Below are 23,546 nucleotides of genomic sequence, written 5' to 3'. Positions count from 1 at the left end.
CGGCCTCAAACAAAATGTCAATGTGTGTTTCAGGATAACATAAGAAGGACAGGATACTTTAATGTTGTTATTGTGATCTGAAACTGAAATTTCTTGAATGAATCATTTGTTTTGCTTGTTTGTTTTTGTTTTTTAGTAATTTTGCTAAATTTGAAGTGTTTCATTCAAGAAACAAAATGAAATCATTTGCATATAGGCCTTCTGCAAAATCTGGTTTCATCCCATGATCACCATCTTCACCAAGTCTACAAGCCTTAATGCACTGAGCTGCAGCCATGTGATTGATTGCTTGTTAATACAAATGTCCAGTCACAAAGGTGTGTCAAATAAGGTGGCCACTGAGTGTATACTGTTACAGTGGTGGATGATCATACAACTCGGACTGGTCTAAACACAGTCAGATAGTTTTTTTTGTTTGTTTTGGGGGGGGGTCTGTTTTTTCCTACTCTTGATTCTTTCTGATGCCAAAGGTGATTTCATGCCCAACTCTGGCTGAAAGTGCAGAAACGCTGCCCTCCCGCTGTGCAAAGCTTCTGTTTGACCTGTCACACTGCTCCCGTGACCTGTCACACTGCTCCCACTGCCAGACTGCAGCTGCACCTTATGTACATTTTGTAGTATTCATTCCACCTCATTCATTTCTGTATTTTATGTATATAAGTTTAGATTCGTTATTTATAGTTGGTTACACAGCTTTGTGTATGTATGTGTAAGGCGTATATATAGACACGTGTGTGTGTGTGTGTGTGTTTTACATTGCTATGCTTGAGAGCCACCATCTACCGGAACCAAATTCCCTGTATGTGTCTGCACATATACTTGGCCAATAAACACACGATTCTGATTCTGATTCTGATTGTGAGGAGTAGCCAATCACATATCTGGTTCAAAGGGGTGATGATTTTATAATACTATGAGCTATGAATCATGCAAAGCTTCATAGATTACACAGAATGGTCTAGCACTTCCCAGTGAAATCAAGGTATTTTGTGTAAAATTCACATCCTGTTCAGCACCTTAGTTCAGTGCTTCAGATGTTTGCTTATTCTCCTTCTACTGTTTTCCAGTCACCAAGAGCCCAGGCGGCCCAAAGACCACTTTGACAGAGACAAACGGCAAGCTGAGTGGGACTTCAGTAAAGAGTTCTTCTGTGATGTGCCAGGTAAGATTCAGGACAATGGAGAACAGGAAGAATTATACTAGTCCACATTCCACACAACTCCCAAAAAGATTTATGGCTTTGTATAAGGATGAGCAGACATGGAATAGTTGTGCTTTTTACTGTGGCTGATGGACGTGAACAGGATCTTTGCCAGATGGTCAAATAATTTTTTGTCTTGTGTAAAATGGGAAACTTGCTTTCCTACTTGACTATGCCATCCTTTCTGCAGGTGACAGTTATTCTAGAGTGGTGTTCTCATCAGCTGAAGGGAAGAACCTGTGGAGTATTCAGGCCATCAAATCCATGTGCAATCTGGACAATGCAAGAGTATGCTGGCATCATTCCAGTCGTGTGAATATGTTTTTCTGTTACACTTCTGCTTGTTTTCGCGTATTTATTCATTCTTTCCGCCCTTAGGTGCGTTCCCACCGGGACTACTGGAATCTTTGTCAGCGCACCAATGCTGACTCCTGCTGCCCCAGCTGGACGCTAGGTAACTACATCGCTGTCCTCAACAACAGGTCATCCTGCCAGAAGATTACAGAACGAGACGTATCGCACACACTCAAGATCCTGCGCTCGTGTGCCAAATACTATCATAACGGCACTCTGGGACCCGACTGCTGGGACATGACCCTGCGGCGGAAAGACCAGCTAAAGTGTGCCAGTGTGCCCCGCAAGTGTACAAAATACAACGCCATCTACCAGATCTTTCACTTTCTGGTAGACAAAGACTTCCTGAGTCCCAAGAGCCTGGAGTATCCTCCGCCTGTGCTCAAGTACAGCATGCTCTTTTCCCCCACGGAGAAAGGCGAGTCTATGATGAACATTTACCTGGACAATTTCGAGAACTGGAACGCCTCCGACGGCATCACCACGGTCACAGGGATCGAGTTTGGCATTAAACACGACCTCTTTCAGGACTACCTCCTCACAGACACGGTGTATCCTGCCATAGCCATAGTGATTGTCCTGCTGGTCATGTGCGTGTACACGCGGTCAGTTTTCATCACACTCATGACAATAATAGCCATCATCAGCTCGCTGATTGTGTCATACTTTCTCTACCGAATGGTTTTCAACTTTGAGTTCTTCCCCTTCATGAACCTCACAGCCCTCATCATCCTGGTAGGTATCGGTGCAGATGACGCCTTTGTGCTTTGTGACGTGTGGAACTACACTAAGTTCGATAAGCCTCACGCTGAGCTGGCAGAGACGGTCGGCGTGACCCTTCAACACGCGGCCCTCTCTATGTTTGTCACCAGCTTCACCACTGCTGCTGCTTTTTATGCCAACTATGTCAGCAACATCACTGCCATTCGCTGCTTTGGAGTCTACGCTGGCACTGCCATATTGGTCAACTATATTTTAATGGTGACATGGCTGCCCGCCGTGGTGGTGCTACATGAACGCTACCTGCCGAACATGTTCCTCTGCGCTAAGCCTCAGCACCAGCAGACAGGTTGTTGCACGCAGATGTTCTGGGCCGGTCTTTGCCAAAAGGCCAACAAATGCCTCTTCACAGTTTCGGAGGTGTCGAGGATATTCTTTGAGAAGGTGCTGCCCTGCATCGTCATCAAGCTCCGCTACCTCTGGCTCTTCTGGTTTCTTGCCATGACCATGGGCGGGGCCTATGTGGTTTGTGTAAACCCAAAGATGAAGCTCCCCTCCTTGGAGCTGGCAGAGTTTCAGGTCTTCAGATCTTCTCACCCATTTGAGCGCTATGATGCAGAGTACAAAAAGCTTTTCATGTTTGAGAGAGTCCATCATGGCGAGGACCTCCACATGCCCATTACCATCATCTGGGGGGTGACCCCTGTGGATAATGGTGATCCCCTGAACCCCAAAAACAAAGGAAAGCTGATGCTGGATAGCAGTTTCAACATTGCCAGTCCAGCATCTCAGGTCTGGATCCTCAACTTCTGCCAGAAAATGAGAAACCAGAGCTTCGTCTTTCAGTCCGAAGAGCAGGACTTCACCAGCTGCTTCATCGAGACGTTCAAACAGGTCAGTACTGCATGTGTACTAGTGATACACGGAGCAACCTCAAGAACCTTTTTATCAATAAAAAAATAAAGTTATTAAACCACAATTGATCTCCAAAACCAAAACGATTACTCTAAGAGTTGAACACATTTCTGATGTTGGTGTTCTCCTGCCGTTTGTTAAATTCTCACTTGGACTGATTGACTTCATCAGATTAAACTTTCTTACAGTCGGCTAGCATTAGCTTATCTGCTATATAGAAAAATGACTTGTTATCTGGACTTTAAGTGATGACGCGTGAACCCTGCTTCCAGGTCCAAACTACTCTGCGTTTATTAAGGCTGTTGTGTTTTTAACATGCTTTAATGCTTTGTATCCTGAACGAGTCCCTAAAAACAGTCAGTGATCACTGTCGGCCTCGCTCGGTTTTTATTACCACTGTTCATTTCAAAGCTCAGTTTTTAAACCTTACGATGTAACTACAGCCCATGCAGCAGTATATTAATGACTAACCTCGTATTGTGGATGGATTATCTCAGTTGTTCTCCTGACTGAAGTTTGGTCCGTTTACAGCATCCTGCCATGCGATTGCATTTGTCTCTAACCATCGGGAACCCTCACATTAACTTTTATCAAGTGGAAAAAAGTTAGCGTTCATCCTCCAGCTTCACTGTGTTTATGCTATGCTAACATAGCTGTGTCGCTAGCGATCACTTTGAAAAGGAGCTTGGAAATAAAAGCGTCTGGACTTGTTTAAGTCCCAGATTTAAACCCAGTGGGAGTATCCCCCCAAAGAGGGACAAAAGGACAAAACGTAGAGGATCATCAGGGGGTCCCTTTGTCCCTCTTTGGGGAGATACTTCCACTGGGTTTAAATCTGGGACTCTCCACCATTTGACCCTTAGAACTGAAGAAGCTTCTCGGATGAGAGGTGAAACGTCTTCACGCAACTTAAACAAGTCCAGACGCTTTTCTTTCCAAGCTCCTTAGACTACGATGACCTGGATGACTGAGAACCTTCACAGAGAACTGTTAGCACTGTTTATGATGAGCACAGAGAAGAGTGCTGGTGAGGAGTGAGCATACAGGTCTCATTCTTCAGTCCTTCTCTTAGAAATCGTTACACAGGCTATCTCAAGACATCCATGTGGATGGCAGTTTTTCATTTTTCAGTTGCAGTCCTTTTAGACATTGGCCATAAATGAATTAAGCCATAAAGTTTCAGAAAGCAACCTGACCGATTCTGGTTTACCTCTTCTGTTTTTAACAGTGGATGGAGAACCAGGACTGCGATGAGGCCTCTGTCTACCCTTGCTGCAGTCAGTCCATCTTCCCATACAAACAGGATGTCTTTGAGTTGTGTATCAAAAGAGCCATCATGGAGCTGGATCGAAGTACTAACTACCACCTTGACAGCAAGACCCCTGGACCTCGATTTGACATCAACGACACCATCAGAGCCATTGTTTTAGAGTTCCAGAGCACCTTCCTCTTCACATTGGCCTATGAGAAGATGTACCAGTTCTACTGTGAGGTATGCACAGCCCCAGCATCACCTGGACACATCTCCACTGGTGAAACAAGATATTTTATAATGTTAGCAATGTCTTTCTGTTTTAGGTGGATGCCTGGATCGAGGAGGAGCTTCGCTATGCCCCAGCAGGCCTCAGCTATGGCTGGTTTGTGAGCAACCTGGAGTTTTATGACCTCCAGGACAGCCTGTCAGATGGGACTCTGATTGCTATGGCGCTGTCAGTGGCTGTTGCTTTCAGCGTCATGCTCCTGACCACCTGGAATTTCATCATCAGCCTGTATGCCATCCTGTCCATTGCAGGGACCATATTTGTCACAGTGGGCTCTCTGGTGCTTCTGGGCTGGGAGCTCAATGTCTTGGAGTCTGTGACCATTTCAGTGGCGGTCGGACTGTCAGTGGACTTTGCTGTCCACTACGGCGTGGCCTACCGACTTGCCCCAGAGCCGGACCGTGAGGGAAAGGTGATATTTTCCCTCAGTCGGATGGGTTCTGCTATTGCAATGGCAGCACTAACCACCTTTGTTGCCGGCGCAATGATGATGCCGTCAACTGTCCTGGCCTACACGCAGCTGGGCATGTTCATGATGCTGATCATGTGCATCAGCTGGGCCTTTGCCACCTTCTTTTTTCAGTGCATGTGCCGCTGCCTGGGGCCCCAGGGCACCTGTGGCCAGATACCGCTGCCCAAAAAACTGCAGTGTCAGGCCTTCACCGAAACCACATCCAGCAGCCCCTCGCCCCAGGGGAAGAGTTCTGGTCTGGCGAAATACCAGCTGGACAGCAAGGGCGGTGAGGTGGAACATTACGAGCTGGAGCCTTTAGCATCCAGTCAAAAAACTGAGGATAAACTGCACGAAGGGCATGATTCCAGCACTCAGCTTTATAACAGAATTCCTCCTCACCACCACGCTGCTCCTTTTTCAAACATTCATTACTCGAACACAGAAGCCGGTGAAAGAGGATCTGAGAATGGGCATGTAGCCACGCTGAGCACACCGTGCAGGTGCCAGTACTCGCAAAACACCAACTGCACATGTGGGGATCCTCCTCATCTGCTTCAGCAGTGGAACCCACATTCCTGTGCGCCGGATTCTCGCTCCTGCCCTCCAACCTCTCAGCTCTTCCCCCTCTCAGGAAGCCCCCTCAGCAAACAAAACGCGACCCTTTTACCAACAAACCTGGACCCAGCCTACACACGCGTGGAGTGCTGTATGCACTACTTCCACTGTCCACTCACTCATTTCCACCACTGCTCACAGGGGAGATTGGTGACCCCCAGGCAAGGAGCTCCCCACACCTGTCACTTCAGGAAGCACTGTGTTCATACTGCGGCCCTGCAGGCGGCCTCAGTAGGAGACCAGAGATTCACAAGCCCAAAGCAGGACGCTGGCCCGGATCCAGGACCAGGACCTGGCTCTGATTCTGAGACTGCTGGAGAAGTCATAGTTCATAGGCATGAAATGTCATTACCTGACAGTAGCCAAAATATCAGCACCACAGCACAGCCTCAAAGCCCCTCCCCCTCTGCAGGCTCCTTACACAAAAGCTGCCATGAATGTGCAACGGACACCAGCCGTTATCGTGGTGATAACCACACACCCCCCACAAGAACTGAAACAGCAATGCACATGGATGTTTGTGAAGTCCCTGGCAACCAGGACAAGCCTGACAGTATTCCCGTCACACGGGAAGAGATCGTTAAGACATGCAAGCGGAACTCAAAAAGAGAGCGGGCGGCCTCTGCCTCTCCAAAGAAACTCAACTGTTTTAACAGGACGTTGAAAGTGAAATGCAATTCAGCGTCAGACGTGCCAAAAAGCGAAGCCAGCGTGCCTCCTATTGCAATAAGCACCACTAATCCCTCTTCTGAAAGCTTATGCTGACAATAAGTGAAGTCAGTATCACAAACCAAAAGTCCAAGAAATGTTGTGCAATCGTACAAGGTGTGGGATGTGTTGACCAAGTGCCTCGGTGTGTTTCATGAAGCACGGACTCACTACATGTATTCAGTTTACAGTTTTCTTTTTGTACTCACCAGCGTTTCAGATGTGATTGTTGTTTTTTAACAGTGAAACAAACACTACTGATGAAGCTGCATCATCACTGTGGGAAGCGAATGGTCGTTTTTCTTAATTTTTCAAACCGGCGTCGCCAACAAATGTTTTTAAGTCGTGTGTTAAATACGCAGCAGCCATTCGCACCGACATGAAATCGCGCCGCCTCTGTTGCTTTGTGTCTATCACTTCTTTGTATGTGCTGGAGTCCGTGTTAACTTCCCAGTGTACTCTTGTTGCCACATGCCTCAGATAAAAGCTGTACTGTATGATTAAAGTGTCGTTTTTAAGAAACAAAAACATTGCTGTTGTGTGTATGTGTGCGCGCACAGACAGACAAAGAGACGCACATTTACAGACATTAACAGACACACACACATTAACACACAGACAGAGACACACATTAACACACAGACAGAGACACATTAACACACAGACACACACATTAACACACAGACACACACATTAAAACACAGAGACACATTAACAGAGACACACATTAACACACAGACAGAGACACATTAACACACAGACACACACATTAACACACAGACACACACATTAAAACACAGAGACACATTAACACAGACATACACAGAGACACACATTAACAGACACACACACATTAACACACAGACAGACACACACATTAACACACAGACACACACATTAACACACAGACAGAGACACATTAACACACAGACACACACATTAAAACACAGAGACACATTAACACAGACATACACAGAGACACACATTAACAGACACACACGCGCACACACAGACACACATTAACACACAGACACACACAGACAGACGCATGCACACAGACACAATCAGAACAGACTTCACTCAGGAGTCGTAACGTGTGCACCTGTTTCATCGACTGCTGGCGCCTTCGGTGCGCTCTGTTACACGGCTCGAGGTCACAGGATTTAAACTGCACGTGTACACGTGATTTACACAAGAATAACCATCTGATTTTATTGCTTGTAGGTGTGTGCTTTCTCACACGGGTCCACTTACAGTTTTTCTAAGATTCAGAATAACATGCAGTGGTAAAAAATATAGATTTATCTATTTTTATTTCATTTTTTTAAAGAAATCTTACATCTTGGGAAAATTCATTACATGACATCATTGAACCCGATGAAGAAGAAGGCGGTGGGCTACACCTCAGGGCTTGTAATTACAGGAGAGATCACTTTGGCACACAAACACCAAAAAGGAGCCCTGCTACCATCAGCAGTGGTTTCACTCATCTAATATAGAACACGCATTAGCCAACCAGTAGCTTTGTATTACCAAAGAATAAATGAATCGTGGTGAGTAAGCTGAAGGGGGAAGGATAGTTATACACTTTGCAAAGTCACTGATATGATACATCGGCAATAGTAGAAAAAACTTCCATACATGACTTTTATATACAGTACTGTGCAAAAGTCTCAAGCCACCCCTCGTGTCTTTATGTCTTGATAGGAAAATGACAAATGGGTGCAGCGATTTACTGAAACAAGCTATATGGTGCGAAAAGAGTTTGAACAATTCTACTGGGCTTGAAAGTCAATATTTGTTATGACCGCCGTTATTCTTCAAAAGCGCCTAAAAGGCTTGGGAAGGAGTTCTTCAGGCTTCCAAAGCTCGTCTTTGGATATCGGCAGCCTTTTCTTTCATTCATGATAATCCTACAATTCTACAATCATGCTGAGGTGCAGCTTCTGGGGAGGCCAATCCATGACTGATCCCATTTTGGTTTTTGTGATTTGAATACAGTAATGCTTTTAGTGTCTTTGCAACCATTGCCAAGCTGAAAAATTAAGAGCTTTTACCAATCAGACACTTTCGACTGCTTGGTGGATAAAATCTGACGATACTTTTCTGTGTTCATAATTTCATCAATTTCAACAAGCTGCCACAGACTGAAATTCATCCCAAACCATGACAGAGCCTCCACCGTGTTTTACAGATGGCTCAGGGATCTACCTCCTGCCACCTTATTGACGGCCAGCCTTCCACAGTAGCTGGATCAAGGGGCCAGATCCACCTCTCAGGTCCTGCGTCAGGTCTTTGCATGTGACTTTAACATTTTCAGCTTATTTATTTGGCTTCAGCTTCTTTGCTTTATCGTTTTGATTCTCACAGCAACAGTTTGAGCGACAGCAAGAAAAAGCTGAAGAAATCATTACACAGGCCAAGACCTTAGAGTTGAATGAATATATGACCTGTGTTCATCGGGAGCGCTGAAAGCCGACCCTGACCCAACGCTAGGAATTTTACTCTTGCTCGAAGTTTGCCAGTTTTCAAATAATGCTGAGCCAATTTCAGAGCGAGTTAGCTGTCTGCACAGGTGACAGATGTGACAGACATAATATCCCTCCTCCTCCATCCCACACAGCTTGTTTTTTTCGTCTGCTCAAGCTTTTCAAACCAAGAGCAGAAAACACCTGTTTCCTCAGGGGTCAAACTAGGGGGAGAAAGCAGCCACCTTCTTGACTTTCTTCCCTCCAGTAAGTAATGTAGTCAGATATTCATCTTTGACTACATTTGATAGAGGCGTGTGAAACAGCCCAAATATCGACAGCACAGTGATGGTATTAGAATCTGATTGATAACAGCGACATGGGATTGATACTTTGTTTCTGTCCTCCAAGTTCATGTATGAATTGCATTAAATAAATTATTATTTTTGGAAATGAAAAAAATATACCTCAAACACACTGTGAATAATGTCTGAACCCTTTTGTGTTGACTGTCACAGCTGGCATAGTGCACAGCTTTTCTTTTCATGTGGAATCGCCCCACTGGCCTCTAGAGCTACTTCAACATATCAAATTTATTGCTTTATTTTGAGTGTCAGACACGTTTCCGCCACTTTGTGATTAAAAAAGTGGCGCTTCTGTGGAATTATGATAAACTCATCATGTGGTGTTTCCACCACAGTCTTGGCTCATTGACAAAGCTTCATATCAAAACGCTGATGTCCAAATCCTCCTAATTCAAAAACACGTCCCTCCACCAGCCACACTCAGCAGCGTCATGGCGGGCAGGAAAAATACCGCCATGCTTTTGCTTCTTTTTTCCTCTCATCCCTGAAACAAGCTCGCACATACAAACAAGTGCTCTAAAGTGCATTACACAAGTAAAACCACCCACAGCTTTTGTGTGATGGTTCTGTGTTGCTGGAAAGATCCTATTTTGGCACGTACAGCTCAGCTCGTGTTCCTTCAGGTGTCTGATTCCACGGCTGTGGTTTCTCTCCTCCACAGCTCAGTCCCTGCAGTGAGCCCACATCCCTCTGAGGCTCGCTCCTCAGGCTTGTGTGAGCATCCCTGTAATTCTGTTTGTTTAAATGCAGGTCAAATATTAGCTAAGGCTGTGTAGAGGGGTTTATTACATTCCCCCTTCTAGGCAGAATCTTCTAAGTGTAATCTGCAGGCATAGCTGGCCGATGGTGATTTTTCATTTTTATGGGACGATGGGTTTGTTTTTTTTAAATGATTAAAGTACATAAAACAATCTAATGAGCAGATACACATTAAAAATATCTCTCTATTTCTTAACAGGTATAAACAATGAAAGGTGGTGGATTGGCCAGATGCTGGCCAATGTGTAAAAATAACTCAGTTGTTTGGTGGTGGCTGTGGCGGAGCTTCCACAGAGGCCAGCAGGTGGATGAGAGAAAGGGGAGGCAGGAGGAGCAGAGACCCGAGGCGGCCGCCGGTCCGAGTAGGGTTGCCAACCGTCCCTTAAAAAACGGAATCGTCCCGTATTTAGAAACAAAAGTACACGTCCCGTATTGAGCTAATAAGGGACGGACTTTGTCCCGTAATACAGTGAGAATCAAAAGTAGTCTATAAATGTTAATGGAATTAACGCTTTGTTTGAAAACATAATTCCCAGCCCCTCTCCTGCTTTGTGACCAATGAGCTGACAGCACACTTATGACAATTCGAGTATGACAATTCAGATTACCGCTCATCTCATTGGTTGAGGAAAGGTCGCTTGCGGAGAAAATACTGGAAGACAACAGCTGACCACAACAACAAGCGTGGCCAACAGGGAAACAAACGCCGACACTGCGGTGCAAGTCTCGGACGACAGCACACCTAAAGCTGGGCAAACACTGTGCGATTTTTTCAGTCACGTTATTCAGCTCCTGCTCAAACTGCACAATTGACTCGCAGGGGTTAGAAGTTGGTAGGTCACGATGCAGGTCTCACACTATACCGCCCGATGCTCTGATGCGACCTGAGTGCTCACACTGTGCCTCCATAAAATGAAGGTTATAACAGAAAATCTGTCTCTCTCTCTCTCTCTCTCTGTCTTTCACTCACACACGCACACCACCACCATCAACTTTGCTAAATTGCTAATGAAAAACATTGATCAGGCAGCTGTGATTGAGCAGCAATGTAAATCCAACTATTTTCACGGTTGTTGTGGTCCTGATAATTTTGTGATGCCACATCGAAAAGGCTCGGATGAGCTTTCCAAAGTTCTACAAGTTGTGCCTCCATCGCTTGTGTCCAGATCACACGCTGCACAGCCGTGCTGCTCCGTCTTTTTCACCGACGTTTACGTGTTTGCGCGTGAGCAGTGTGAGCGGCTGTGGTGACACCCTCACGAGCGATTGATGATCGGGAGCTGGTCGTGAGGTGTTAATCGCTTCTCGTTACCCCACGTATACTACACGATGCACGATGAAGCCCATAATCGGGCTGATCACCAAATCGGTCGCACGACTCAAAAATCGGCTCAAAATGGGCCAAAAATCGCACAGTGTGAGCCCAGCATTAGAGCAGCAATGTTTGTTCGCTCAGAGAAAGAAAAAAAAGGCTGCAAAAGTACAGGGAAGAATGGGAAAAGGAAAACACCTGGCTGGAAAAGTGCACGATAACACCTATAAAGCGCACTGCACTGTGTGCCGGCGCACTTTTTCCACAGGCATGCTTCTAATGGTGGGCACATGAACAACATGAGGGGCGTGAAAGCTCGGGGAACCCTTAACCAATTTTTTGTCCACCAGGCCACGGCAGGAGCAGATATGGTATGTAAACACTGGTTTGTTTTTTTTAAACCCTCTGGTTAAGGTTAATATGGGCATGTGCAGTGAATATCAGCGCTATGTGGCCAGAAGTGTGATAATATAATTTATTTTGTGTAATAAACAACTGCAAGGAGAGATGATTACAACAAATAGATCACTAATACATAAAAGTAATACATAGATGAATAATGATGATGAGTTATGATGGGTAATCATGGGAACAAGCGGGTTTACAAACAGGAGCAGGAGCAGGAGGGACAACAACGTCACATTAGAAAGGTATAGTAATCATCCACAACTATTTTCGGTTGCAGATGATAAAGGATTCAGAAAGTTTATTCATGCAGGTCCATATGACAGAGAATGTGCATCTTCTTTTTGTTTTCATATTTTAATTTATATTTAATTGTGTTGTGGTTTGCAGTGTTTTGCGTTGTTTCACTTTAAATTTGTAAAAGGAAAAAGCTGAAAATTTAAATAGTTAAAAGTTGAAATGTGAATAGTTGATTTTTGTATTATATGATTTATTTATTACATTTTATGTGGAGTGAATAAATAAAAGTATATTTACGGTGGCCCCTAGAGACAAAGCACGTACAAACTTCAAATCACGTACAAACTCTGAAGCACATACAAACCCTGAAGCACGTACAAACTCCAAAACACGTAAAAACACGTACAAACTCCAAAACACGTAAAAACTCAGAAGCACATAAAAACTCAGAAGCACATAAAAACTCAGAAGCACATAAAAACTCAAAACACGTACAAAAGACAACAGAAGTGCTCCAGGATGCTGGGCGCAGTGTTGAGCTTTTGTTACCTAGTGGCTACACAAGCCAGCAAGTACCAACGACCGGATTTGGTGTGTGGTAGTAACAGGTAAATGAACTTTTTTTAAATTATTTGAATATATATGAATGCTTGGGTATAAATACACAAACAACACACATATGCTTTCAATTGTGTAATTTAAGTGATCTAGTAGCTCTGCTTTGGAAGTTCAGTTCAAGCTAGAAATGTGTTTTGGAGTTTGTACGTGTTTTGTCTCTAGGGGCCACCGCATATATTTATATATAAACATATATAAATCACTTTTTTTTACGTTAGTAATTCCTTTTGTGCATAATTTTATATTATTGTTAACAATAAATTAATTAAAGCAACAAAACAACCTGAAGAGCCGGTTCGGAGCCGAAAGAGCCGGCTCTTTTTAGTGAGCCGAACCGAAAGAGCCGGATCTCTAAAAAGAGCCGGAAATCCCATCACTAGTTGCTACTTCAATCATGAAACTGATCAATGATCAGCTGATCGGCTTTTCTCTCTTGTTTGTTTATCGCCCACTTTGCGCCAGAAAGAGGAAACCAGCGGAGGTCGCATTAAACAACAGCAGCACGTTTAAGCTTGATCAGCTGTTGTTAGCATTTATTTAATATTACTTTCTAGTATCAGCTGATGTTTGCTGGAGCCACAGCTGTAAAGCTGCTGGTCGTGATGTCGGTTTGGATATGTGGTGAGAGGGAAACATGAAGATGAAACCAGGAGATGTCCTTACTGAATCATCAGAGCTGAACAGGTGATGGAGAAACAGGTTTACCTTTTAGGTGACATGAATGAGTTGAAGTTATGAACTGTTTCTGAGAGACAAATAACACCAGGATCCTTTTCTAAGTAGCTGACAGCTGGTAACTGTGCAGGGGCGGGTCTAGCAAAGTGTTGCCAGGGGGCCAGGTAGGGCATTAACAGGGAGAGGGGGGCACAAAGAAATACTTTTCTTTCTTATTCTCATTTAAAATGTCTCGCTTTTAACAAATAATTATCTGAATCTTACAGCCAAAGTTTTCATCTGAAAGAAAATGTATATAAATCATACATATATGATTATATCAAGGGCGTAGATTTCGTTTTGGCATTGGTGGGGACGAATGATTCAGGTTTTTTTCCTTTTTGTCTTTGCTTCTTGATAACAAAAGGAGAAATGTACTTGCCTACATATGCTATTCTACATGCTTTTAAACCATTTAAAATTACAATTGATAGTTTTATATGTGAGTTATATAATGCTAAATTACAATTAAACAAATGACTAAGTATTTTAGACTTTAGTTTACTTCAGCCATATTCAATATAAATCAGGTATCATACAAAAATAAAAATAACTTCAAATTCAGCAGGGCTGGACTGGGACAAAATATCTGCATTTTGACTAGTGACCGGCCCACCATGGTATTATAGGAAAAGTCATAAATCCTTTAAAGCCTTTATAATAAGCTTAAACCTACACCACCTTCCCTATTCTGGTATTCTGAACAGTAACACCTAATTTATAATTACATATACCTATAACTAAAAGGGTTGCCAACTCCCAGCAAAAAAAGAAAAGAAAAAAGTAGGGAACCACTCCCCCACCCTCGGCCTCAAGATGCTTAACTAACAAAACCGATTTAAATTTAATGCACGTAGAAAACAAATGCACAGAAATCTATTATTTTTCTCCAGTAATTAAATAGATTCAACAGCTTTCTTCAACAGAATTGCAGACTGCACAGATGGTACCTTAACAAAGTAAAGAATACTATAACTTACTAGGGTATATACTAACTAGACTTAATATTTACTGAATACAATAATGGATTTCTATACATTTTACATCAGATGAAAACGTTGGTTGAAAGATTCAGATAATTATTTGTTAAAAGCGAGACATTTTAAATGAGAATAAGAAAGAAAAGTATTTCTTTGTGCCCCCCTCTCCCTGTTAATGCCCTACCTGCCCCCTGGCAACACTTTGCTAGACCCGCCCCTGCACAGTTACAAGCTGTCAGCTACTTAGAAAAGGATCCTGGTGTTATTTGTCTCTCAGAAACAGTTCATAACTTCAACTCATTCATGTCACCTAAAAGGTAAACCTGTTTCTCCATCACCTGTTCAGCTCTGATGATTCAGTAAGGACATCTCCTGGTTTCACCTTCATGTTTCCCTCTCACCACATATCCAAACCGACATCATGACCAGCAGCTTTACAGCTGTGGCTCCAGCAAACATCAGCTGATACTAGAAAGTAATATTAAATAAATGCTAACAACAGCTGATCAAGCTTAAACGTGCTGCTGTTGTTTAATGCGACCTCCGCTGGTTTCCTCTTTCTGGCGCAGAGAGAAAAGCCGATCAGCTGATCATTGATCAGTTTCATGATTGAATTAGCAACTTTCTAGCTGAAGTAGTACGGGACAAATCGCGTTCCTTTTCACCTCAACTTTAAAGTTTGACCTCCTCGGCTGTAATTGGTCCAGCCCAGAGTCGATCATGACCAACTGGCCAATCCACCACTGTTCATTTATACCGTTAAAAAAAGAAAAGGAAGAAAACCCCATTGGCCCATAAAAACGAAAAATCACTAGCGGCCCACTGGGCAAATGCCCGGTATGCCCGATGGCCAGTCCAGCCCTGAAATACAGTCATGACAATAAACGAATATGAGTTCAAGGACTTAACAACTTTACTTCAGTTACACCAACATCTCTGATACATTAGCACTAAGGGAACACTGAATGACCTGGTGGTTTATGTCCATCTAAGATTACCACAAAGTAAAAGATCTCTCAGCAACATTATGCAACATTTTAGCCACACTATTGCCCCGATCAGATCAGTGAGCTGGGATTTTCTATTCTAAGCATGAGCTACTGTTACAGCAACAGACATTAATCCTACTGGTGTCCCACACAACAACTCAATGTCCACTATGTGAAGGAGCCAAACACATGCCTGCTCCTCTCGTTAACTGAGATAAACTGCTGGCATATTGGTTTTACATCTATACTGTCCAGTCTCTCCTGGTGGACATACAGCAGCATTGTTTAATCTCATTTGAGTCATTGTTGACTTTAGCCATGTTTTTAAACTTCTGAGAGCACTGAAGCTTCTGTCAGCCTCAACTGAGGATACTGGGATGACTAAAAGCAGCCTGACAATTGTCATGATAATAAATACTAGTTAATCTATAGCACCAAATCATCAGTCAGTCACCTGTGACCTCGCCTCTTCACCTCTGTCCGAGCTACAACATGGCAGAGCTGATAAATAAGTGAGACACTCCACATACATGCAGTCACACATGTGATTCAAATACAGTCATGAACCAACAAGTCATCATCCAATTTCACCTGTGATCTTGTGTCACCATTGCTCTCTGAGCTTTGTGTTGGTTCTTCTGTCACCTGACAAACAAGACATACATGACAATAAGAATAAAATGTGCAGCTGCTTCAGTGTTTCTGTCACTTTGTGCAGATCTTGACTCATCAGTAATGTTTGTAGGCTGAGTGCATTTTTACAACAATTTGTGCAAACTGCACTACAAGGTGGAATATTTGCAAAATCATGACTACCTCATGATATTTTGTCTCAGAAATTAACCCTATGAATATGTCAGTGCCATTAGGATGAAATTATTGTTTCACCAACATTTAACATTAGACATATAATTCTAACAGCCTCTGTAAACTAATATCATGGCTGCTCGAGGCTGCAGTTTTCTCTGACAGCTTCAATCAAAATTAGAAATGCTGCTCTGAGACTGAGAGAACTAATAGTGCTGCCTGTTGTGCAGTTAGTTTCCAAAACACGTTATTCATGGTTACATACAGTTTTAGACTGATGTGGGCCAAAGCCTAGCATAGCCTGTAACGTTATTGTGACTGTGATATTCTGGATTAGGCTCTTAAAAAGATCAGGACAGAAGGACGTGGATAGGTGCCTTTATTGAACAGCAGGACATCACACACTAACTTGTTGTTTTTTTAGCGGTGCACAAACTACCCTTTTTTGTTGTTATATATTGGTCAACCAAGAACTAGCCCTGTAACAGGCACTTCTGTATTTTACCACTGGGGGGCAACAATTCACTCTATTACATTCCTCCCCTTTTAGATTTGTAATTGAAATAAGCAACCCTTTAAAGAATGTATTTCACTGCCCCCACCAAAAGAAATATTCTGTGGCCCTTACGAACAATGAACAAATGTAGCCATTACTTTCATTATTAAACTGTTCACTTCTAAATAACTGGCAGTAAAATAACTAAAACATAACTCTACGTTTTCAAAGATTCAGTCTCTTTGGGGGAACTCTGCATCTCTCTGGGTATCTGCGTTCCACAGATGGGCTTTGGGTGGTTTCTGGGGTGGATACTGGTGGTTCATCGGTTGTCTGTTTAGGTGGTTCAGGAAGTAAGGAGTGTGATATTAAAATCCCAGGTGGACTTGGTGGTATCTCTGGAACAACACTGTCCATAATCACTTCTGGCCGTCCCTCTGAAACCGGTGAAAATATAACTGGGGGTTTCTCCACAGTCTGTCTCCATGGTAACAGGTGGTCCACATGTATTGTGCGTGTTCTCTGTCCCTCTTGTATCAGGTAAGTAACACTTCCCATTTTCTTCAGAACTGTTCCCTGAGTCCATTTTGTTTCCCCCCCCTGAAGTTTCGGATACGCACAGCGTCCCCCTCCGAAAAAACACGAACAGGTTGGGTTTTGTAATCATGGTGTCGCTTCTGCTCAGACTGTTTCTGTTCAATGTGTCTGCTTAGTTCAGGTTTCAGCAGGCTGAAGCGAGTCCGGATCTGACGTTTCAGGAACAACTCTGCTGGTGTACGACCCGTCACAGTGTGCGGTGTACTGCGATACATGATAAGGAAGTTTGCCAAACGATGACTGAGTGGCAATGTGGCCTTACCATCTGCTTCCAGCACATTTTTCATCAGGGATCGTTTCAGGATTTGTACTGACCTCTCTGCTGCCCCGTTTGATGCAGGATGATAGGCAGGAACAGCTGTGTGTCTGATCCCATTTAACTCCAAAAACTGATTGAATTCCTTTGACACAAGTTGAGGTCCATTGTCTGAAACAAGCTCTTCTGGAAGTCCATATGAAGCAAATAACCCTCTCAAAACCTCAATGGTGTTGTGTGAGGTAATGGATGGCATAGGGAACACTTCCAACCATTTTGAATGACTGTCAATGACAACTAAAAAGTACTGCTTGCCTTTTTCAGCGAAATCAATGTGAATCCGTTGCCAAACTCTCGCAGGCCACTTCCACGGATGGAGTGGTGCAACGGGTGGTGACTTCTGTACAGCCTGACAGACTGAGCAGCTTTGAACCAGTTCTTGTATATCACCATCACAGCCTGGCCACCACAGGTAACTGCGAGCGAGTGCTTTCATACGACAGATACCTGGATGTTCATGATGCAGGTCTTCCAGCACTTTCTGTTGGTAAACTGGTGGAATGATGACCCGTTGTCCCCAAAGAACACATCCTTGTTCTGCTGACAGCTCGTGTCTGCGTGTAAAGTAAGGCTTGAGTGATTCGTCTTGCATATAACTCGGCCACCCATTCATGGTGTAGCTCCAGACCTTGCTGAGGATTGGATCCTTCATGGTTGCTCTCTCAATGTCTTTAGCTACTATTGGTAGCTCTTCCACATGTGAGAAATAGAAGATACTTCCCTCCTCTGCAATGTTGTCTGGCGTATTCCGAGGTAGACGTGACAATGCATCTGCATTGGCATGTTCAGCTGATCTTCTATATTCAATGTCATAGCTGTATGCCATTAGAATAAGAGCCCAGCGTTGCATTCTTAGTGCAGCGAGTGTTGGGACAGCTGACTTTGGCCCTAGTATAGCCAGCAGTGGCTTATGATCTGTTATGAGGGTGAATTTCCTTCCATACAGATATTTATGGAATTTCTTTACTCCAAAAATTATGGCAAGGGCCTCTTTTTCTATCTGGGCATACTTTCGCTCAGCTTCAGTTAATGTTCTTGATGCGAAAGCCACAGGCCTTTCCTCTCCATTTTCCATGACATGAGAGATGACTGCGCCCAATCCATAAGGTGACGCATCGCAGGCTAACTTCAATGGCAGATTTGTGCTGTAGTGCACCAACACTTTGTTCTGCAGCAGTAGACTTTTTGCATCCCTGAATGCTTTTGCACATTCCATGGTCCAAATCCATTTAGCATCTTTTCTCAACAGGTTATGCAAAGGCTGAAGAATGGTGGATGGATTTTCCAAAAATCGACTGTAGTAATTTAGAAGACCAAGAAAGGACTTCAGTTCAGTGACGTTTGTTGGTTCTGGTGCATTTGCTATGGCTGCTACCTTTTCCTCTAAAGGATGCAGTCCATCCCTGTCAATACGATGTCCCAGGTACTCCACACTGCTCTGAAGAAAGTGGCACTTGGAAAGCTTCACTCTGACACCATGCTTCTCCAGACGTGTGAGTACTTCCTCCAACCTCTTCAAATGATCCCTTTCAGATGAAGCAGTGATGAGGATGTCATCCAAAAAGCAGGTCACATGCTCCATCCCCTGAAGGATTTGATCCATCACAGACTGGAAAAGAGCCGGAGCACTGGAAACACCATAGCTGAGGCGATTGTACTTATAGAGACCTTTGTGTGTGTTGATGACCAGATACTTCTCTGATTCTTCATCTAACTGTAGCTGCTGATAGGCATGAGAAAGGTCAAGTTTACTGAAGGATGTTCCTCCAGCTAAGGTAGCAAACAAATCTTCAGTATTAGGAAGTGGATATCTTTCCTCTTCAACACACTGGTTGACACTGACTTTGTAGTCACCACATATCCTAATTGTTTTGTCTGCTTTTGGCACAGTAACAATAGGGGATGCCCACTCACTTTTCTCAACCTTTGAAATAACCTTCACCTTTTCCAATCTGTCCAGCTCCTTTTCCACAGCTTCTTTTAGTGCATAAGGAACTAGGCGAGCTTTACAGAAAATTGGTGTAGTGTTTGGTTTAGTGTGGATTCTAGGTTTAAATCCCTTTATGCAGCCTTGGTCATCCGAAAACACTGCCTGATGGTGCTGAATCACTTCTAGTACTCCTGGCTTTGCTTCTTTCTGCACCAGTACCTTGTGTACTGTGAAAATCTGTTTCCAGTTCAGCTGTAGTTTCTTTAACCAGTTTCGTCCAATCAGAGCTGGTCTGTCTCCCTGAACAACGATCAGTGGTAGGGTGATGTTTTGAGTCCCATACTGTACTGGTAACATAATATATCCACGCACAGCAATGTGTTGGCCTGAGTAGGACTTGAGCTTTAGCCCACTGGCTGGTTTTATAGGGAAATGAGTGAGATGCATCTGATAATACTTGTCTGATACTACCGACACTGCTGATCCTGTATCCAGCAGCATGGTGGTGTTCTTGTTCCCAAGCGCAACATCCACTGTGTATCCCTTCTCACTGGAGGTGATGGAGTACATTGAATAAACTCCAAAAAGTTCAGCTTCATCATTCCTACTTGAGCATTCATCCTCAGTTTCCAAATACTGAGTTTGCTGACTGAATTTTTTATTCCTGCAAGCACGTGCAATGTGTCCTATTTTTGCACAAACATGACACTTTTCACTCTTAAATTTGCACTCACGTGCTGAATGCTTTCCACCACAACGATAACATGGTTGCTTCACTCCTGTTCCTGTGTCTTTTTTAGGTCCCTTCCAGTTCTTTGGCTTGTTATTGCCCTCTTGCCTGTTCTGTCCTTTCCATCCTTTGTTGAAGAAATTAGGAGCATTTGTCAAGGCATTTACGTGGTGAGGGTCCTGGCGTCCTGAGAACTCCATCGTATTTTTCGAAGCGAGTTCCATGGATATGGCAATCTCACACGCACGTGGAAATGTAAGATCTTTCTCCGATAGTAGCTTGCGCTGCACAGCATCAGAACGCAGCCCACTAACAAAACGATCCCTCAGGGCCTCATCCAAATATTGTCCAAAATCACATGTGGCTGACAACTGCCTCAGGGCGACAACAGAGTCAGAAACTGCCTCCCCTTCTTTCTGGTTACGTTTCTGAAAACGAAAACGCTCAGCTATCACCACTGGAGTCGGCTTATAATGCGCACTTAACGCTCCAGTCAGCGCTGCATATCCCATGGTACTCGGTACCCTCGGAGACACAAGATTCTTTAGCAGCCTGTATGCATCTGCTCCGATCACAGAGAGAAACGTGCACACCTTCTTCTCATCGGAAACATCATTTGCCAACATCCATTGCTCCAACCGCTCCAAATATGACTCAAAATCTTCCTTCGATTCATTATACTCTTCAACACGACCCACATGCATCACCATGTTAGCTCACCAAAAACTGTTCCGCTGCAGCCGTGAAGAAAACGTCTCGTTTTGTCTCTTTCCTTACATGTGAACACAGCCCTTCTACAGCCTCTGTCACGCTGTGGAAATCTTTAGAATCCTCGTCGCCAGTCGTGATATTCTGGATTAGGCTCTTAAAAAGATCAGGACAGAAGGACGTGGATAGGTGCCTTTATTGAACAGCAGGACATCACACACTAACTTGTTGTTTTTTTAGCGGTGCACAAACTACCCTTTTTTGTTGTTATATATTGGTCAACCAAGAACTAGCCCTGTAACAGGCACTTCTGTATTTTACCACTGGGGGGCAACAATTCACTCTATTACAGTGACGGACACATTTTATGAGTGAACTTGCCTTTAAGTGACTGACAGGTTTCTTTGAAAAACACTTTCTTATATCCAGGTTCTTCCTCTTTGCTGCCGTCCTCCTCTCCTCCTCCTCGCAGCGCAGGCTTGCCGCTGCTAAAACTAAACAGAGCTCCCTGAAAGGCTCAGCCAATCACATTGGCCATATTTGTCACATGATGTAGGACTCCAGTAGAGGACGTAATTTAACTCTTTCTGCACCGCTGGGTGAATCAGACGCTGACAGATCGTTTTTTTCTTTCTATCGGGTTGTTTTTCTTTACTCGAAGAGATCAAATTATTGGTGGGGACACGTCCCTTCCGTCCTTTCCAAATCTATGCCCTTGGATTATATAATATACCAACAAGACAGAGTGCATCTCTGTCACATCTCTGTTTGTTTTCATTCAAAGATTTTATGGCATTTCCTATAATACCTGGTGGGCCCGTCTCTAGTCAAAATGCCCGGCCGATGTTTTGTCCCAGTCCATCCCTGTCTGCAGGCCAGGAATAACTGTGATGAGGCTGCAGAGCTGGAAAGCTTGTTTACAGCGTAAACATTTGCTTCCACTTTTCAAATTAGATTCTGGAGGAGCCTCTGGACTGTACGTTTGTGGAAGTGAAGCAGGTTTGGCTTCTTATTACTACATTACTAAACTGCTCTTTTCTCACATGGGATCCATGAATTTCCTGTGAGAGTACACAGCATCTTCATTAGCTCAGGATGATATTTCACCTCTGACTGACATATTTCTGTCCAGACCTCTGTAATCAGTATCACTGCTGACATCTATGCGAGTCATCCTCACACAAAAGGAAAAACATCAGCACTTCTGAGGGAAGTATGCCCATCCCAGCATTCACAGAGTCAGTGGACTGAAGTGGCTGTAAATAGTACTGAACATACCTGTAACGGTCACCTTGTAGAATCTTTGCAGACAGCGATATGTCAAGGTCTCACACAATTATCAGCGAATAAAACTTAGTGAGTAAAGAGTTAATGCCTTTGTGGATTACCTAGCTTTCCACAGTGCCACCATGAGGCTGAAACAAAGTGACAGGCTGTGACTGAACCAGGGTTATTACAATCGACTAAAACTAAATGTGAAAAAGCATTTTAATTTGATTAATCAATAAAAAATAAAAACTAGACCTGTGGGGAAAAAAAGAGCTGAAATGGTAAAAATCTATCAGAACTTGCCTTGTGAGGCTACGATGGATGTATTTGAGACTGAATCACCAGCTTTTAAAGGGTTCTGTGTTTTATTACAAAAGCATGCACTGTTTTTTCTCAATCTTGCCTTCTATATATGTCCTTCATACAATAATAATTAATAAAGACATTTCCAATAATCATTTCTTAACTGAAAATAACAAAGTCACTCTGGAGATTGAAACTAAACTGAATTTAAAGCAAAATAAAAACCAAAGAAAACAAAAATGAAATCAAAATAATGAATAATTAAAAAATACAAAACTATAACAACTTTGGTGTCAACAAACACTGAAGTGCTTTGTGGCTGAGCGCTGTCCAGACTGACAGTGAGCCTTGATTAGTTACACCCTGCTAGTATCAGGTTGGACCCTTTTCAGAATGATCTTAATCCTTCTTAGCACAGTTACAGTAACACCAAGAGTTCTGATGCGGCCCATCTGAGTCATTTAAATCACCTTTCATCCCCATGTGCTCAGTTTTGAACTTCAACTGGTTGCTTAGACCATGTCTAAACGATGTGATTTACTAATTAGATTTTTTTTTCATGAGTAGCTAAACAACTGTACCTAATAAAGTGTACCTAAAAATTATGTCAAGTCCATACCTGCTTCATGCCCTGGGGGACGGAGCTATGGCTCCCCACACTCCCTAGCACATCGTTACATGGAGAAACCTTTTGAATACAAGTGTGCCGATCCACACAGGTGTACACACGGGTGCTCACTGACACAAACTTCACCTTTCTTGGCTGCTGCCTCAAAGCACATTGTGCGCTGTCGATCTTGCGTGCTGCACAATAACATTTAATATTTAGTATCTACTGTTATTTACTGTTAGCTAGTTTATTGTGATGGTGTTGTATTTATTATGTTGCTCTTTTTTGTTTGTTTTAATTTCTGTTTTCTTTCTTCTCTCAACAGGTGATCCAGGTGGTTTTTTTTTTGTTTGTTTGTTTCCCCCCCCCCCTTCTCACCATCTCTTTCCCCCTCTGTTTTTCTTTCTCTCCCTCTCTTTCAT

General features: G+C 43.4%; 1 protein-coding gene across 5 annotated transcripts in view; it reads left to right on the top strand.

Annotated features, from left to right (window-relative positions):
* disp1 (dispatched homolog 1 (Drosophila)) overlaps positions 1-7,751 on the top strand; it is a 106,309-nt gene extending 98,558 nt beyond the window's left edge. For all 5 annotated transcript variants that reach the window (XM_084953503.1, XM_084953502.1, XM_084953504.1 and 2 more), the window contains 5 exons: positions 1,068-1,162; positions 1,392-1,489; positions 1,580-3,169; positions 4,419-4,682; positions 4,769-7,751. In XM_084953503.1, the coding sequence (XP_084809629.1) occupies positions 1,068-1,162; positions 1,392-1,489; positions 1,580-3,169; positions 4,419-4,682; positions 4,769-6,565 (3,844 nt within the window). In that variant the 3' untranslated portion in view covers positions 6,566-7,751. The remainder of the gene's footprint in view (positions 1-1,067; positions 1,163-1,391; positions 1,490-1,579; positions 3,170-4,418; positions 4,683-4,768) is intronic.
* Positions 7,752-23,546: the final 15,795 nt, after the last annotated feature.

The sequence above is a fragment of the Perissodus microlepis genome, chromosome 15 (assembly GCF_051167445.1).
Source record: "Perissodus microlepis isolate ML-2025 ecotype Zambia chromosome 15, ASM5116744v1, whole genome shotgun sequence".
Lineage (NCBI taxonomy): Eukaryota > Metazoa > Chordata > Actinopteri > Cichliformes > Cichlidae > Perissodus > Perissodus microlepis.
The sequence above is the reverse complement of the archived record's forward strand: the minus strand, read 5'-3'. Positions and strand labels throughout refer to the sequence as shown.